Below are 16,856 nucleotides of genomic sequence, written 5' to 3'. Positions count from 1 at the left end.
GTGCCTCGCATAAGCCAATCGTGGTTCCCGCCGTCAAAGACCCGCCCCGAAGTGCCCACCCTCTGGCTCCTGCTCCACCAATCAGCAGCATCCTCCGTCTCGGCCGGTACCTCCCCGCGGAACTTGCGCCCCAGTCAGCTGACCACCGACCCTCACGTGACAGCTCCGGATCCAGGCCGCAAGATACGCCCCGCGCCTGTACGGGTTTGACAGGTCTCCTGCGCACCTCCTAGGCCCCGCCTCCGCGCCTTATCTCGCGTGGTGCTTCACTGGGAGACGCGTAAGCGGTGATGCATCCGCACTAGCTTTTTTTTTTTTTGCGCCCTCTGCCGACGGATACTGAAACTGGTTTGGGAAGGCAGTAAAGTACTTAGACGGGGAAACAAAACTAAGCAAGGGCTGTCTCTGGTTTAAAAAAAAAAAAAAAGCTGTAGCAAGCGTATCACAAATTCAGACACCCAGAGCCCAGATCGTTGTTTTTAATACCATTGTCCAGTAAAAGGAACCAGGGCTCCTTGATAAATGGCTGCTGTGAGGCTTGGGCAGGAAATTACACAGGATGAGCCTGGAGCATCTCGTAGTGCCAAAAGGGAAATTTCGTGTGTCATACACACACACAAATGGTAGGGTATGTCAAAGAGACAAAGGAGCCAGCTGGAAGGGCTGCCCGTGGCCAAAGCTGGAACAATTCGAGCGATACAACGAACTAGGAAGAGATTATAATCCAATGTATAAAATATCCTCGAGCCCACGTTGGTTTAAGTGAACGGTCGAACAAATAAAATGGGGAGAACAGACAAATATTTCATGCAGAAGAGCTCCAAATAACTTATGTAGATACTCCTTCCTCGAGAAGGTGAAGCGAAACTCCTCACTCCTTAGGGGACTGTTCGCAGTGATTTCCCTCCAGAGTGCAGTGTGGGAAAGGAATGGGGAGACCAAGTTTCCAGTGGAGAAACCTGCATTGTCAGCCAGGTGCTTGAGGTGAACACCTACGGTGGTGAGTCACGGTGACATAGTGTACTTTCAGTAATGAGAAGCCGGTGGCACTTCACCTCTGTGGTCTCTCTCCCCATCTCTCCCCATCAGACAAATCCCAGTTGAGGCACATTCTTGGAAATACTTGACCAGGGTTTTCAACACTGCCAAGTCACTAAGAACAAGGAAAGTCGAGAAACTGTCTCAGCCAGGGGAGCCTACGGAGACATGACTATTAAATGTAATGTGGTATCCTGGGTGGGATCCTGAAGCAGAAGATGAATATTAGGTAAGAACTAAGGAAAGGTGAATGAAAGTATGGACCTTAGTTCATAACAGTGTGTCAATATTGGTTCGGTAATTGTAACAAATGTGCCACAGTCATCTAGGTCATCTAGTAATAGGGGGAACTGCCTATGAGGTATATGGGAATTTTCTGTATCATTTTGTCTTTCTGAAAATCTAAAATCTACTCTACTAAGATTATTTTTTAAAAAATCTAAGTTCTTGGGGGGCCTGGGGGGCTCAGTTGGCTAAGCATCTGACTTTAAATTTAAAGTTTTTTATTTACTTATTTTTGAGACAGAGACAGCATGAGTGGGGGAGGGGCAGCTAGAGAATCCCAAGCAGGCTCCCCGCTGCCAGCACAGAGCCCGATTCGGGGCTCGAACCCACGAGACTGTGAGATCATGACCTGAGCCGAAACCGAGAGCCGGACGCTCAATGGACCGAGCCACCCAGGCGCCCCTAAGCGTCTGACTCTTGATTTCGGCTCAGGTCATGATCTCATGGTTGTGAGATTGAGCCCCGAGTCGGGCTCTGTGCTGACAGTGTGGAGGCTGCTTGTGATTCTCTCTCCCCCTCTCTGCCTCTCCCCTGCTCCTGTGTGCGCACGTATACGCTCTCTCTCTCTCAAATAAACTTAAAAAAAAAAATCAAGTTCCAGGGCCCTGAATGACTCCAATTATGAATGTCTGTGTCAGAATACAGGAACATGCATTTTCTTACAGGACTCCCAGCTGATTAGGATATGCAGACGATTCAAGGCCCGCCTGGTGAGCAAACGCTGTTACCTGGAGGTAGGGCTGGGGTTTAGCGGGGGGGAGGGTGGCAATTCACAAGAAACATTTGCTCTCTTCTTACGTCCGGAGGCTCTCTTGGGCCACCCACTTGTGGTTGCTGCTGTATTCTGACCACATGGCAGGTGGAGGTGAGTCTGGATTACCACAAGCCGTTTCGGTTCCGTGTCTGGCCAAGCAGGCCTATCATAAACGCTTCTGTTTGTTTCAAGCTGTCGAATTTCAGGGTGATCTGTTATGCAGCAATAGATAGCTAATGCACCACGCCACTGTTAGGCCAGCGTTTTTCACTTCCAGAAGGTTAGCTTGGCATTTAGGGTGGGACCCAAACCATGATAGCGATGGCGGGAGGACACGTTAAATAGCAGCTGCTCCGTTCCCACGGTGCACCCTGCCAGATGCTTCATTTCCATTTTCTCACTTAACAGATACGTGGCGGGAGGAGGCGCTTTGCATCCCATTTCACAGAATGAGAAAACCAAGGCTGAAACAGGGAAAGTCACTTTCCGAAGGTCACAAAGAAAGGAGTCAGGGGGGCGCCCGGGGGGCTCAACCGGTTAAGCGTCAGACTCTTGATTTGGGCTCAGGTCTCGATCTCACGGTTCATGAGTTCTGTGCACCCCCCCCCCCCCCCCCCGCGGTGTAGGTCTCTGCACTGACATTGCAGAAGACCTTGCTTGGGATTCTCTCTCTCTCTGCCCCTCTCCTGTTCTCTCCCGTTCTCTCCAACTAAATAAACTTAAAAAAAAAAAAAAGTCAGTATGTAAATTCCGGCTGGTAGGATGCCTGAGCCCCTTCCCTTCGTCACAATGCCGAAAGGGCTTCACCCTCATCTTGCTCCTTGGCTCCCCCTCCCGGCCCATCTTTAATGTTTATTTATTTTTGAGACAGAGAGAGACAGAGCATGAACGGGGGAGGGTCAGAGAGAGGGAGACACAGACTCTGAAACAGGCTCCAGGCTCTGAGCGGTCAGCACAGAGCCCGACGCGGGGCTCGAACTCACGGACCGCGAGATCGTGACCTGAGCCGAAGTCGGCCGCTCAACCGACTGAGCCACCCGGGCACCCCTCCTGGCCCATCTTTAAGACTTACTTGGCGCAAGCTGGCCCCTCTGCGAAGGGTCCTGACACCACCCTCTACACAGCTCCCCGCAGCCCCTCAGAACACAGCACACGGTGTAACAGGCACGAACACACCTCTGACGTGTCCCTCTCGTCCCCATCTGACTTCATGGCATCGAAGCAGGTGCCACGCCCCGGAGCCACCATGGCAGCCTTGACCGGTCCTTTCCCTCGCCGCCTCTCCCTGTGACGGGAGCCCATCACCAAGCCGGAGTCTCCCCCCCCCCCCCCCCGCCCCGAGACGCTTGCCGTCCCGCTGCAGCCCCGACCACCACCTTCCCTCACCACCACGTCTGCTGCTCAGACTCGCCACCTGGCCTCCTGCCAGCTCCGCAGAGTCGCCGGAGGGCCTTTGGAACACTCGCCACCAGCTCCCGCGGCAGGGTGCGCTCCTCCGTCCCGCCCGCCGCCTGGAATCCAGATCTTGGCCCCAGCGGCCGTCCGTGTGGCCTTCCCTGGCCACCCGCCTGCCACAACACCGTGGTCGCTCCCTAGGACCCGGCCCCCTGCTTCATTTTCTTCAGGTCACTCTGTGGACACAAGGTCTACGTGCCCGGTAGCCGTCTCTGCTTCCTCTTCCCTTCCTGGCAGACAGAATCCCCGTTCTGATCCGGTGGCAACAAGCTCAAGGGATCCCCTGGTCCTGGTGACAAACCCTGAGGGTCCAGGAAAACTGGGGACATTTTCCTTCCAACCGCCAGGGCTCAGCTGAGGAAGAGCTTGGGCTACACCTCTGCCAGTGACACAGGAGGGGCATTCTGTCTGGGGGCTGCTATGAGCTTTCCTGGCTCTTCAAACGGGACACAAGGTGGGGATGCCTGGGGGGGCTCAGTTAAACGTCTGACTTCGGCTCGGGTCATGATCTCGCGGTTCGTGAGTTCGAGCCCCGCGTCGGGCTCTGTGCCGACAGCTCAGAGCCTGGAGCTGCTTCGGATTCTGTGTCTCCCTCTCCCTCTGCGCCGCCCCCACTTGCGCGAGTGTGCACACGCTCTCTCAAAATCAATAAACATTAAAGAAAAAAATTTTTAAAAAAAGGGACACAAGGGCGGGCCGTGCTCTCTTCCCCACCCCCTCCGAAGGCCTGCCACGCTGAGGCTGGCTGCCGCTGGCGGTCCTGGATCTCCCGGCTGAGCCACCCCACCACTGTATGCCCCGACTGCTGAACCCTATGGTGACCTTCCTGCTCCTGTGGCCGCGAGCATAGCCACGGCCAGTGTCTGCAATCGCCTTTTCATTTATTTATCACCGCTGCCTTCCCACTCCTAGAATGCAAGCTCCACAGGGAGAGGGACCTTGTTGCTTGCATCACGGTGGCCCTGTTGCACGGACCGGGCGCTGTCTGGCTCATTAGGTGCCTAATAGGTGCTGGCTGAACGCGTGTATGGGGCCCCCAGCTCCTCCCGGGCAGGAACTCCGCTTACGCATCTCCGTGGCTCCAGTGAGAAGCCGGGGCTCGAAACTCTGTTGGATCAGCAGGCCAGGGAAGCCAGAAGACAGCCGCTCAAGAACCCAATTTAATAAGACTTACAAGTCGACACGTACAAAAAAAAACCTAACCATGTACAAGTCCTTGCCAGACTAGGGACTGAATCTGGAAAGCAGAGAGACTCCCCTGGGGAGGGGCCCCAACAGGCCGGAGATCTGAAGGTATCTTCCCACTGATTCTCTACATCTCGGCCTTATCTAACAAATGTAACCAAACCCCAAAACTGAGGCTAAGATTTAAGAGCTACCCAGGTCTGCCTCGTTCCCTCCCCACGCCTCCCTGCTCCGGGACAGAGTAGAACCGAAAGAAGGGGAGACACTACCAACCTAAAGAGCGTGGAGCCTCTGGCACCGGCCGACAGGGACGTCGCCGCGGTCTGGGGCGACTGGGTGCTTCTCCTGCCTATTTATGGCCAAACGCCCACCGTGTTTCCAAGCCGGGCTGGCCACTGCGGGACGGTGAGGGTGGGGAGGAGGCAGAGGGGGGCCCCAGACACCCCGGAGAGGCCGAGGGGAAGGGCTGCGGGGCTGCCTCGCCGCCTCGCCCCAGCTCTCCACCCAGGCGTCACCACTGCAGGGGCCCGATGTCGGCCCCCATCTCCTCCTCCTCGTCCTCCTTCAGCTGGAAAGGCTTCACAGGCCACTTCACCCGGACGACGGGCTCCACGTGGTCCTGAAGCCGGTGTCGCTTCATGTGGGCGTTTCGACTCTTGATTTTGTCGAACACCCTGAGGAGCCACCAGAGGGCGTGGGTCAGAGCAGGCGGCAGGGGGGTCACCCGAGGGCAGGGGGTGCGGGCACGGGCACAGGGCACATCCGGGGGAAGGGAAGGGCTGGTACCTCTCACACTCCCTGCAGGGGAAAACGCCCCGGCCCTCCGCACTCCCCGGCGGCTCGGGGGTCCGCTTGGGGCCGGCGTTTGGGCTAGAGTTGAGAATGGACTCCCTCCTGTAACTCTTGGTCTTTATCTTGAACTCGGGAGTGGGGCGGTGGCTGGGTCTCTCCCGAGGGCTGCAAGTGACCTGCGAGAACAGAGACACGGCCGCTGTAAGGGTGCCGGCCCTCCACCCTTCTAAGGGAGGCGCTTTCCTCCGCAGCCCTTCCCTGTTCCTTAAGCTGGATGGGCCGGGGCCTCCGGATCAGGGCTGACCTCCAGCCCCCACCTTCCCCCAGACCTTCTACCTTTGCTTCTGTCCTGTCTGCCTCCTCTGGCTCTCTCTTGACCCTCTTCTCCAGGCCTGGGGCTCGGCCACAGTCAAACTTGATCATTTTTTTCCAGATGTAATAGTACTCAACACACTGGGCCACAGTCTTTGTCTGAATCTAGTGAAAGAAAACAGAAGCCGGCTACGGGAGACACCTCACAAGCGAGCAAGGGGCGTCCCGTGTCGCCGCGAAGCCCCAGGTCCCCTCCCCCCGGGGCCAGTCACTGTCTGAAAGCCCTCCTGAAATGCCTCTGCTTCAGCCTGGGGCCCCCTTCGCTGCAAGGGGCAGAGAATCACAAAGCCCTCGCGGCTGAGGGGGGGGGGGTTCGGAGCGAAGCCCCCATTAGCCAACACCGGCTAAGCTCTGCGCCCTGAGTGGCAAATCCATCCCGGGGATGCTTCCCTGCGGGAAGGCGCCCTAGAAGGCGTGCCACGAGCATGCTCACTGTGGCATCTCGCCCGGTAGCCGCCTGCTTCCCCACCGGGACTAATGCGAGCAGAAGGCCCTCAGGGGGTGCCTCCCGGCCTTTGTGACCCGTCGCAGGGCCCCCGAGGGACAGGGAAGAGTGGCCCACGAGAGGAGGAAGAGGTTCTGAGGGCACGGTTTGATCCTGGGCAATCAGACCCCACTTTGCTCCTCCCTCCACTGAGAAGTGATGCTGTGAATGGTACCTTCTGTAAAAACAAAACGCAAGGGAAAAGTTTAACGGCTCTGGAAAGAAAATGGCTCAGGTAAATCAAACTGGCCGTTTAATATCTGGAGCTCACTTCAGAAGATATCTCCTCCTCCGTGTGATAAGAGTCAAAATAGTACCTCTCTGCCCGTCTAGGAACTATCACTAAGTTAAAAAACAAAAACAAAAACAAAACACATTGAGCTTCTGCCTCCAAACAAGACAGAGCAACAGGGGCTAGAGCTCTCTCCCATCCAGAACAGTGAAAAGACAACAGGTAGAATATATGAAAGGACGGTCGGTAAGACATCAGGCGCCAATCAAAGAAGTCTTGCTGAGGGAAAGAAAATAAACTACCACCTTGGGAGAGTTTCCAGGCCACAGCTGGGGGAGGGGGGCGACCCAGGCAGAGCCCGGCAGACTCCCTGAGTTGGAAGGGAGCCGAGTGCCTGGGACCAAGGTGGCAAGAGCCCACAGGACAAAGTACAGCAGAGGAGACGGCGGCACGGAGGAAAACGCCAGAGATCCGGACGGCGTCGCCCTCGAGGATTCAGCAAAGTGCGTGTGAAGAGACCACACGAAGCTCGGTAAAGGCGCATCCAAAACGATCAGAGGGAAAGGTGCCCGTGGCTCTCATGGGGACAGGAACGGTGTGTGTCCCCACCAGCTGGGGTGGAAAACCTCCTAATTCACAGGCCACTGGGACAGTAAGGAGGAGGGTTTTGCCTCAGAAATGAGGAATAATTAATTAGCCTTAGATGAAAGCTGTTCTGGTTCCAGGTTTAAAAACCTAAAGGCAATACTCCAAAGGAACAAGCTGTGGGGCGCCTGGGTGGCTCGGTTGGTTAAACTCTTGATTTGGCTCAGGTCATCATCCCAGGGTCATGGGATTGAGCCCCGTGTCGGGCTTCAACAGCCCGGGGGGGGGGCCTGCTTGAGATCCTCATTCTCCCTCTCTCTGCCCCTCCCCAACTCGCACAGATATGCTCGCTCACTCTCTTTCTGTCTCAAAACAAATAAAACTTCAAAAAAAGGGAAAAAGTTGTTTTCAAGTAACTGTGCCAGAACAAAGTTCAAGGGTATTTATAAGAATGCAAAAATATCCAGCACCCAATAAGCCGAAATTCACAACGCCTGGAATCTAATGAAAAATTACCAGGCAAGCAAAGAGCCAGGAAAATATAAAATGTGGAGAAAAGTCAATCTGTCAAAATCAACCCAGAACACACACAGATGTTAGAATTGGCACCAAAGTGGGGTGCCTGGGTGGCTCAGTCGGTTAAGCGTCCGACTTCAGCTCAAGTCATGATCTTGTGGTCCGTGAGTTGGAGCCCCCCATCGGGCTCTCTGCTGGCAGCCCCGAGCCTGGACCCTGCTTCGGATTCTGTCCTCTCTCTGCCCCCACCCCGCCCCCCGCTCGCACTGTCTCTCTCTCTCTCTCAAAAATAAATAAGCATTCAAAAAAAATAATAAAAATTAAAAAAGACACCCAAAGAGAACTTTTAAGGACGGAAAAAAATCTAAGATGCACACTACACCGCATGGGATTAATGACAGATTCGGGGCCACAGGAGGAAAGATGAGTGAACTTGAAGACGCAGCGACAGAAACCATCCAAAATGAACCACACAGAGGGAAAACAGTCAGATAGATGAAAAAGAGCGTCAGTGGGCTGTGGGGCAAGTGCAGGAAGTCACACACACACACACACACACACACACACACACATCAGTGGGGTCCTTGAAGGTAAAGGGAGGGACACGAGACATATTTGAAGAAGGAAGGCTGAATATCCCCCAATTTAATAAAAACTCCAAACCCACAGATCTAAGAAGCTCAACAAACCCCAACCACAAGGAGGGGGGGGGGGAAGAAGAAAACGATGCCAACGCACACCATAATAAAACTGCTCAAAATCAGGAGTAAAGAGAAATTCATACAAACAGCCAGCCACAAAACAAACAGAAGACATGTTTTATACATAGGAGCAAAGACGAGGAAACCAGGAGATTTCGTGCTGGAAACAGTAAAAGCAAGAAGAAAATAGAGCAACATCTTTAAATTACTTCAAGACTTCAAAAAAAACTTAAACTAGAATGCCACACTTAGCAAAGATAGCTTTCGGAAATGAAGGCAAAATAGAGACTTTTTAAAAAAAGTTTATTTATTTATTTATCTGGAGAGAGAGAGAGAAAGAGAGAACGAGCACAAGTGGGGAAGGGGCAGAGAAAGAGAGACGGAGAGGGAGACAGAGAATCCCAAGCAGGCTCCGTACCACCAGTGCACAGCCTGATGTGGGGCTCGATCTCATGAACCGTGAGACCATGACCTGAGCCAAAGTCCAACAATTAACCCACTGAGCCACCCAGGTGCCCCCTGAATAAAGACTTTTTTAGATACACAAAAGCTGGAAAAATCCATTACTAGCAACCCTACACCACAAGAAATGTGAAAGGATTTACATTGATCTAGTTCTTTCTGGAAAATGATACCTGATGGAAACATGGATCTACACAAAGGGATGCACAGCCGTGAAACGAGGAACTATGTGGGTAAAAATATAAGACTTTGTATTATTGAAATCTCTCTAAAAATAACTGGCTGTTCGAACAAAAATAATAACAAGGCATTTGGGGGTTTATAACATATAGAAAATAAGATGCATAACGATAATACTATAAGGGCCAGGAGGAGGGACAGAGGTACACTAATTCTGCACGCAAAGTGTTATCCAATTACTTGAAGGTTCGACTGTGGTGAGTTAAAGATGCGTAGTTAAAAACCCATGGGGCGCCTGGGTGGCTCAGTCGGTTAAGCGGCCGACTTCGGCTCAGGTCACGATCTCGCGGTCCGTGAGTTCGAGCCCCACGTCAGGCTCTGGGCTGACGGCTCGGAGCCTGGAGCCTGCTTCCGATTCTGTGTCTCCCTCTCTCTCTGACCCTCCCCCGTTCATGCTCTGTCTCTCTCTGTCCCAAAAATAAATAAACGTTAAAAAAAAAAACAACCCTAAAGCCACCACCAACGTAATAACGAGTTATAGCCAATAAGCCAACAAAGGAGATAAAACAGAATCCTAAAATGTACTACTCCAATAATCTAAAAGAAGGCAGAAAAAGCAGAAAGGGGAAACAGAGATCAGGTGAGACATTCAGGAAACAAACAGCGAGATAATGGACTTGAAGCTAACCGTCTCAACAATCACGTTCAATGTGAATGGTCTAAACACCCTAACTAAAATACCGAATGTTAAAAAAAAAAAAAAAAAGCATACAATGGAATATTAACCAGAAAGAAGAATGAAGTCTTGCCATTCGCAACATGGGTGGAGCTAGAGAGTATAATGCTAAGGGAAATAAGTCAGAGAAAGACGAATACCACGTGATGTCACTCACATGTGGAATTTGTTTTTTTTTAATTTTTTTTAACGTTTATTTATTTTTGAGACAGGGAGAGACAGAGCATGAACGGGGGAGGGTCAGAGAAAGAGGGAGACACAGAATCTGAAACGGGCTCCCGGCTCTGAGCTGTCAGCACAGAGCCCGACGCGGGGCTCGAACTCACGGACCGCAAGATCGTGACCCGAGCCGAAGTCGGACGCTCAACCGACTGAGCCACCCAGGCGCCCCTCTCACATGTGGAATTTAAAAACAGTTGAAAAACAAACAAAAAAAGAGCAAAAGAGACAAGTAAAAAAACAGATTCTTTTTTTAAGTGTGTATTTATTTATTTTGGGGGGGGGAAGGGGCAGAGAGAAAAGAGAGAAAGAATCCCGAGCAGGCTCTGCACCGTCAGTGCAGAGCCCAAGACGGGGCTCGGACTCAAACTGTGAGATCATGACCCGAGCTGAAACCAGGAGGTGGACGCCTAACCGACTGAGCCAACCAGGCGCCCCAAGGGAACAGATTCTTAACTACAGAGGACAAACTGGTGATTACCAGGGGGGAATATGGGGGCGGGGGGAGGGATGAAACAGGTGAAAGGGATTAAGAGTATACTTATCTTTTTTTGTTTTAATTTTTAAATTTGTTTTAGTGTTTATTTATTTTTGAGAGAGAGAGAGAGAGAGAGAGAGAGAGAGCGAGCAGGGGAGGCACAGAGAGAGAAGAGACACAGAATCCGAAACAGGCTCCAGGCTCTGAGCTGTCCGCACAGATCCTAATGTGGGGCTCAAACCCACGAACCACGAGATCGTGACCTGAGCCAGAGTCGGATGTCAGATCCAATATGCCACCCAGGCGACCCAAAAGTACGCTTATCTTGATGAGCGCTGAGCAAAGTACAGAATTGCTGAATCATTATATTGTACACCTGAAACTAATGTAACACTTCGTTAATTATACTTCAGTTAAAACAAATGTAAAAAAAGCAACATCCAACGCATGCTACTTATAAGGACACACTGTAAATGTGAAAACACAAATATGTTAAAAGTAAGAGGTTGAAAGAAGATATACCACGCAAACACCCATCACCTTCTGAGAAAGCTGGGATGGTTGCCTATACTGGTACCAGAAAAACAGATTTCGGAGCAAAAAAATAATAGCAGGGATAAAGGAAATCATTTCATGGTGATAAAAAGGTCCATTTAATGAAGGAAACATAGGAATCCTCGGTGTTTATGCAGCTAAATCAGAGCTTCAAAATACATGAAGCAAAACCTGATAGAACTACAGGGAAAAACAGATCCACAGTTATAGGCAAGTATCTTACTATCCCATTCTCAATAACTGCTAGAGCACATAGACAATAAAGGTACGGAAAACCCAAACCATACGATCAACCGTCTTGAACCGGTATTTATTTATGTATAATTTTTGTTAATGCTTATTTTTGACAGCAAGAGACAGAATGTGAGCGGGGGAGGGGCAGAGACAGAAGGAGACATAGGATCGGAAGCAGGTTCCAGGCTCTGAGCGGTCAGCACAGAGCCCGACCCGGGACTCGAACCCACGGCCCGTGAGGTCATGGCCTGAGCTGAAGTCAGACACGCTTAACCGACTGAGCCACCCAGGCGCCCCTGTGTGCTTTTTTTTTTTAAGTTTTTTGTTTTTTTTTTTTTGAGAGAGAGATAGAGAACAAGAACGATAGCAAGCAGGGGAGGGGCAGAGAAAGGAGGAGACAGAATCTGAAGCAGGCTCCACATTGTCAGCACAGAGCCCAACACGGGGCTCGAAGTCACAAACCATGAGAAGATCACCTGAGCCGAAGTCGGGATGCTTAACCGACTGAGCCACCCAGACACCCCACGAGCGTGGCTTTTTAAATTAGAAACTGTTTATGATACAAGCACAGTGTCACCCCCGAGGGGCCCTTCAGCTCTAGCCCGGCTCAGCTACGCGAGGCGGGGCCTTGTCTACACCGGCGCGCCCACATTCACCTTACCGTCTTGTGGATCAAGTAAAAGTCCTTCTTGTGCGTGCAGAACGCCTTCTTGAACAGCCTCTTCTCCATGGGGGTCCAGATGTCTGAACCTATTCGAGAAATAGCCAAGACGGGGAAGGACATGGCTGAAGGGCAGACCCCCCTCCTTTTTACAGCCGCCATTACCAAGCACAATTATGCGTCGAGCCTTCTGCTAAGCCCCTTCCTTGCTTAATCTCATACAACTCTCACAAAAGCCTTAGCAGGTAGGGACCATTACGATCTCCTCCTTACAGATGCAGCAACTGAGGCTTCCGTTGGTTGGGAGACTCGCCGAGGCCAGGGCCCCCGCCTGCCTGACTCCAGGGCTGGCGTGCTCACCGCTGCGCCCCAGCCTGCCTCCACCTCTCCCTGGTGGCCGAGCAGAGCGTGGGAGGGGACCCTGGGAAAGGGGGAGGGTGGGGTGCAACCAGCAGAAAACCGGCCCACGGAGTCACTCCCCGAGAGGACAGGCCCTTCTGGAAAGGCAGGTGAAGGCCCCAAGAGAACTTGCTGTTGGGAGCTGACCGTTCACAAGGTCCCGGCCAGGCAAAAACCACACCCGCCGCCTTGTTCCAGTCACCTGTATAGCGGTAGTCAGCCAGTGGGTGAGTCTGCGGCTTCTGGGGTCCTCTGAGTAAGAGGGTCTCCAGGGCAACCTGAAACGAGGAGGGTGGCAGGCGATTTTTTCTTTCATGCATTCGAAAAACACTTAGGGGCCACCTGGGTGGCTCAGTCGGTTAAGCGTCCAACTTCGGCTGCGGTCATCATCTCGCGGTTCAGGAGTTCGAGCCCCGCGTCGGGCTCTGTGCCGACAGCTCGGGGCCTGGAGCCTGCTTCCGATTCTGTGTCTCCTTCTCTCTCTGCCCCTCCCCTTGCTCATGCTCTGTCTGTCTCTCTCTCAAAAATAAACAAACGGTAAAAAATTAAAAAAAGCAAACACTTCGTGCCCTCCCTCAGACCTTCTCCGGCCCTACTGCTCGGAGCGTGAGTGCTCCCCGGACTGGCCACCACCCGTGAACCATTTGCGGATGCGGGGACCGCATCGCTAAGCATACTGGTGAGTGCGGCCGACAGATTTCTTGTGGCAAGATTTTCCTGATGTGGGAAACGGTGTGGGGATTTATTCTGGCGTGAGCGCCTTCCTTCATCGAGGACCCGCATTTGGAATCGCACTGCCCTCGACCACTACCCCCCTTCATGTTCTTCATAGCGCTAACCACCAACAATTTTTTAAAAACTTATTTCCTATTTTGGGGGCGCCTGGGTGGCTCAGTCGGTTGAGTGTCCGACTCGTGCTCAGGTCCCAAATCTCAGTTCGTGAGTGCAAGCCCCGCGTCGGGCTCTCTGCTGTCAGCACGGAGCCTGCTTCGGATCCCCTGTCTCCCTCTCTCTCTGCCCCTTCCCTGCTCACGTTCTCTCATAGGTAAATAAAACATTTAAAAAAATTAAAAATATATTTCCTGTTTCGACTCTTCTAAAACGTAAGCCTGCAAATAGAGGGATTTTGTCCTGCTCACCAGAGTAACCCCCAACGGGTCCAGCCATGTAATGTGGGGGACCCAGTGCAAAATAAAAACACCGGCCCCCTGTTCAAAAATTATCTTAATTCTCATTAAGAATTTCAAGATGGTGGCAGCAGCATGAAACCGAGACTGGGGCCCCCGAGCCGGCCCTGGACCCCGTGCCACGACATTACCAAGCGCTTGAGACAACTCTTATCAATATGTGTTGACTCTGCCGAGCACCTCCTACGCGCCAGCCGCTGCCTCTGAGCTTGAGAAAAAGCCATGACTGTGGCACCAGACTCTTGGGGACCTAGATCGAGTGATGACACTTTTCCTCTCATTACTCAGAGTTGGTTTCTTTTCTAAATGTCAAGAATGTGAGGAGGGTCCTTGGAGTAGGCAGAGGCATGGCTGTTGCATCAGGGGTTTTCACATGTGGGTTTTTAATCGAGGAGATAGAGCTCGGTAAATAAACCCAATCAGGGGCGCTTGGCTAGCTCAGTCGGTTGAGCAGGAGACTTCGGCTCAGGTCGTGATGTCGCGGTCTGTGGGTTCGAGCCCCGCATCGGGCTCTGTGCCGACAGCTTGGAGCCTGGAGCCTGCTTCGGATTCTGCATTTCCCTCTCTCTCTGCCCCTCCCCTGTTTGCACTCGGTCTCTCAAAAAATAAAATAAGAAATGTAAAAACAAGTACAGAAACCCAATCAGTGCAGGACCCGAGATGGGCGCCCTGGGCTGTGGCTCCCCAGTGCCCCTGAGCCGTCTCCAAGGGACACCGGCACTGCTGTTGCTCCCGAGAGACAACTGGTTCACTGAGCCCGTGTCTGCGGCTCACAAGCACCACACCGATCCCAAAGCCACGGGAGAAGGACGCTTGGCCTTCTCCTTCACTCTCCACGGGCCGCACACCTCGGAGCAGACAGCACGATGCGCGCACCTGCAGCCTCCGGCCCCGGGAGAGCAGGGAGCTCCCCCAGACTCCCCCTCGCCCTGCCCCTGCCTCCACCTCACCTGAACGCTGCCCTGGGCTTCGTGCAGGCAGTGCAGGGCGAGCTCCAGATTGGTGCCCCCTCCCGGCATCACGCTGGAGCAGGCCACGTTGCAGAGCTCGGTCACTGTTTCCAGCCAGCGGTCCCAGCGGAGGGTGAGAGAGAAGAGACACGCGGAGTCAGCAAGTGCCAGGGCGGAGACTTCCCTGATGGCACAGCGAGGGGCTCCTTGAAAGCGGGATGAGGGAAGGGAGGCACGAGCACTCGCTCTGAACGGCCCGGCCCGAATCGTGTGAGAAGGGAGGTGGGTGCAGGAGACGACAGCTCAGGAGAAGCAAGAGTGCACCAAGCAGGATCCTGTGCTTCTTGGCCAAGGTGAGAACTGGGGGGGAGAAATCCTCAGACGGCGGGGGGGTGGGGGGGGGCAGGGCCCTTGGGAATTCGGCCGCAGAGTCTCAGCCACCTCTGTCCTGCGTTTCCAGGTTGGTCATCACATCTCCCCACGGCTTCCAGACCAGAGAAGCTACGTGCTCATCCACTCCGGCCAGCGACCTCTCCTGGAGCTCCGGGATCTCAGCCTGAAACCGGCTTCCTATGTTGATGTGTCTGAAATGAGGCCATGCACACAGACGCGCGAGGCGTACACGCGTGAGCAAGACGGGAAACGCAACAGAGACGCGCGGCGCGCCCTGCTCTCGGGCCACAGCCCTGCCCTGGGGAAACCCTCTGCCATCTGTCGCGTGTGTTGAGTGTCCCGACATCCCCGACAGACACGTGCGGGCATCCCAGAAACCTCTCCAGGGACACTTCCTTCCTTTCTCTGACTTGTCTTATTGCCACATCTCTGGCTTCCGGTGTCTCTTCGGGTCTAGGATAGGGGAGGTATATGCTGATACCTGGCATGCGTCTACATCCATGGCCATATTGATCTAGCCATGTGCCACGGACACTCAAGGGTCTTGCGCTGGACCATCACCAATTCCACCCAGAACTCCAGGGTCCTGGACATTCTGTCCCCCTGACCCGGCTATGGTACATCTGGACAGAAGGAATATTGGGGGGAGCTTCCCACATCCACCCACAGAAACGCACCCCTTCTCTTTTAGGGAGACTCTGGAGCTAGACACGATCCCCTATGATGCTTTTCCTTGGGAAAAACAGACACTGGCTCACAAGGAGGGTAAAAGTACCCCCACTTTGGAAGGACCCACCCTCCGGTGCCAGGTCTGTTCCAACTCACGGTTCAATGCTGATCTTGGCGTCATCCTTTACCATGCAGATGCCAAAAGAGCCATCCACTTGATCTAGAAAACACACAACAAAAAGCCTCAAGAAGATGGACCACGAGGGATCTGGGGGGGGGGCGCAGGCTCTTTAAGATCGCGTGATAAGGAGGCTCCTCACGAAATTAAAAATAGAACTACCACATGATCCGGCAATCCCACTTCTGGGTATTTATCCAAAAGAGCTGAGATCAGCATCTCAAAAGGAATATCTACACTCCCACGTTTACTCAACACTACTCACGGAGTGGAGTAATGTCCACCGACAGAGGAGCGGGTAAGGAAAATGTGGTATTTACATACAACGGAATACCGTTCAACCTGTTTTTGTTTTTGTTTTTTTTAATTTTTTTTAACGTTTATTTATTTTTGAGACAGAGAGAGACACAGCATGAACGGGGGGAGGGGCAGAGAGAGAGGGAGACACAGAATCGGAAGCAGGCTCCAGGCTCTGAGCCGTCAGCCCAGAGCCCGACGCGGGGCTCGAACTCGCGGACCGCGAGATCGTGACCTGAGCTGAAGTCGGACGCTTAACCGACTGAGCCACCCAGGCGCCCCGGTTTTGGTTTGTTTTTAAGGAACTTTTCAGATGCAACAACACGGATGAGACTTGCGGACATTATGCCAAGTGAAACAAGTCACAGAGAAGGAAATACTGCATGATTTCGCTTCTAGAAGTACCTAAGATCGTCACTTGCGCATAATCGGAGCGGCATGGTAGTTGTCAGGGGCTGGGGATGCTGGGGAAGTGGGTACTGAGAACTCAGTGAGCATTAGGTCTCAGTGAAGCCAGATGAATAAGCTCCAGGTCTCTCACGCTACTCTCCTGTTAACTGTTTTTATCACAATAAAACACAGTTTTTTTTTTTAAAGTAGGCTTCACATCCAGCGTGGAGTCCAACGTGGGACCCAAACTCATGACCCCAAGTTCAAGCCCGGAGTTGAGATCAAGAGTCAGACGCTTAGCTGACTGAGCCACCCAGGTGCCCCCACAATCAAACACAATTTTAAAAAAGATCGCACGAAGGGGCATTGGACTTCCAAAAAGCAGAGTAAGGGACTCAGCAGAACAACAAATTCACTGATAAAAATTATTTTAAAGAACACTAAGTGAGGGGCGCCTGGGTGGCTTGGT

General features: G+C 52.8%; 1 protein-coding gene across 4 annotated transcripts in view; it reads right to left on the bottom strand.

Moving 5' to 3' along the window:
• Nucleotides 1–4,679: 4,679 nt before the first annotated feature.
• Nucleotides 4,680–16,856, bottom strand: part of ZNF541 (zinc finger protein 541) — a 43,722-nt gene continuing 31,545 nt past the window's right edge. For all 4 annotated transcript variants that reach the window (XM_042969454.1, XM_042969456.1, XM_042969457.1 and 1 more), the window contains exons 10-17: nt 15,679–15,742; nt 14,902–15,044; nt 14,461–14,564; nt 12,526–12,601; nt 11,925–12,013; nt 5,846–5,986; nt 5,504–5,685; nt 4,680–5,391 (exon numbers count right to left, since the gene is read on the bottom strand). In XM_042969454.1, the coding sequence (XP_042825388.1) occupies nt 5,229–5,391; nt 5,504–5,685; nt 5,846–5,986; nt 11,925–12,013; nt 12,526–12,601; nt 14,461–14,564; nt 14,902–15,044; nt 15,679–15,742 (962 nt within the window). In that variant the 3' untranslated portion in view covers nt 4,680–5,228. The remainder of the gene's footprint in view (nt 5,392–5,503; nt 5,686–5,845; nt 5,987–11,924; nt 12,014–12,525; nt 12,602–14,460; nt 14,565–14,901; nt 15,045–15,678; nt 15,743–16,856) is intronic.

Source organism: Panthera tigris, chromosome E2 (assembly GCF_018350195.1).
Source record: "Panthera tigris isolate Pti1 chromosome E2, P.tigris_Pti1_mat1.1, whole genome shotgun sequence".
In the NCBI taxonomy this organism is placed as follows: Eukaryota; Metazoa; Chordata; class Mammalia; order Carnivora; family Felidae; genus Panthera; species Panthera tigris.
This window is presented reverse-complemented; position numbering and strand designations above follow the sequence as displayed.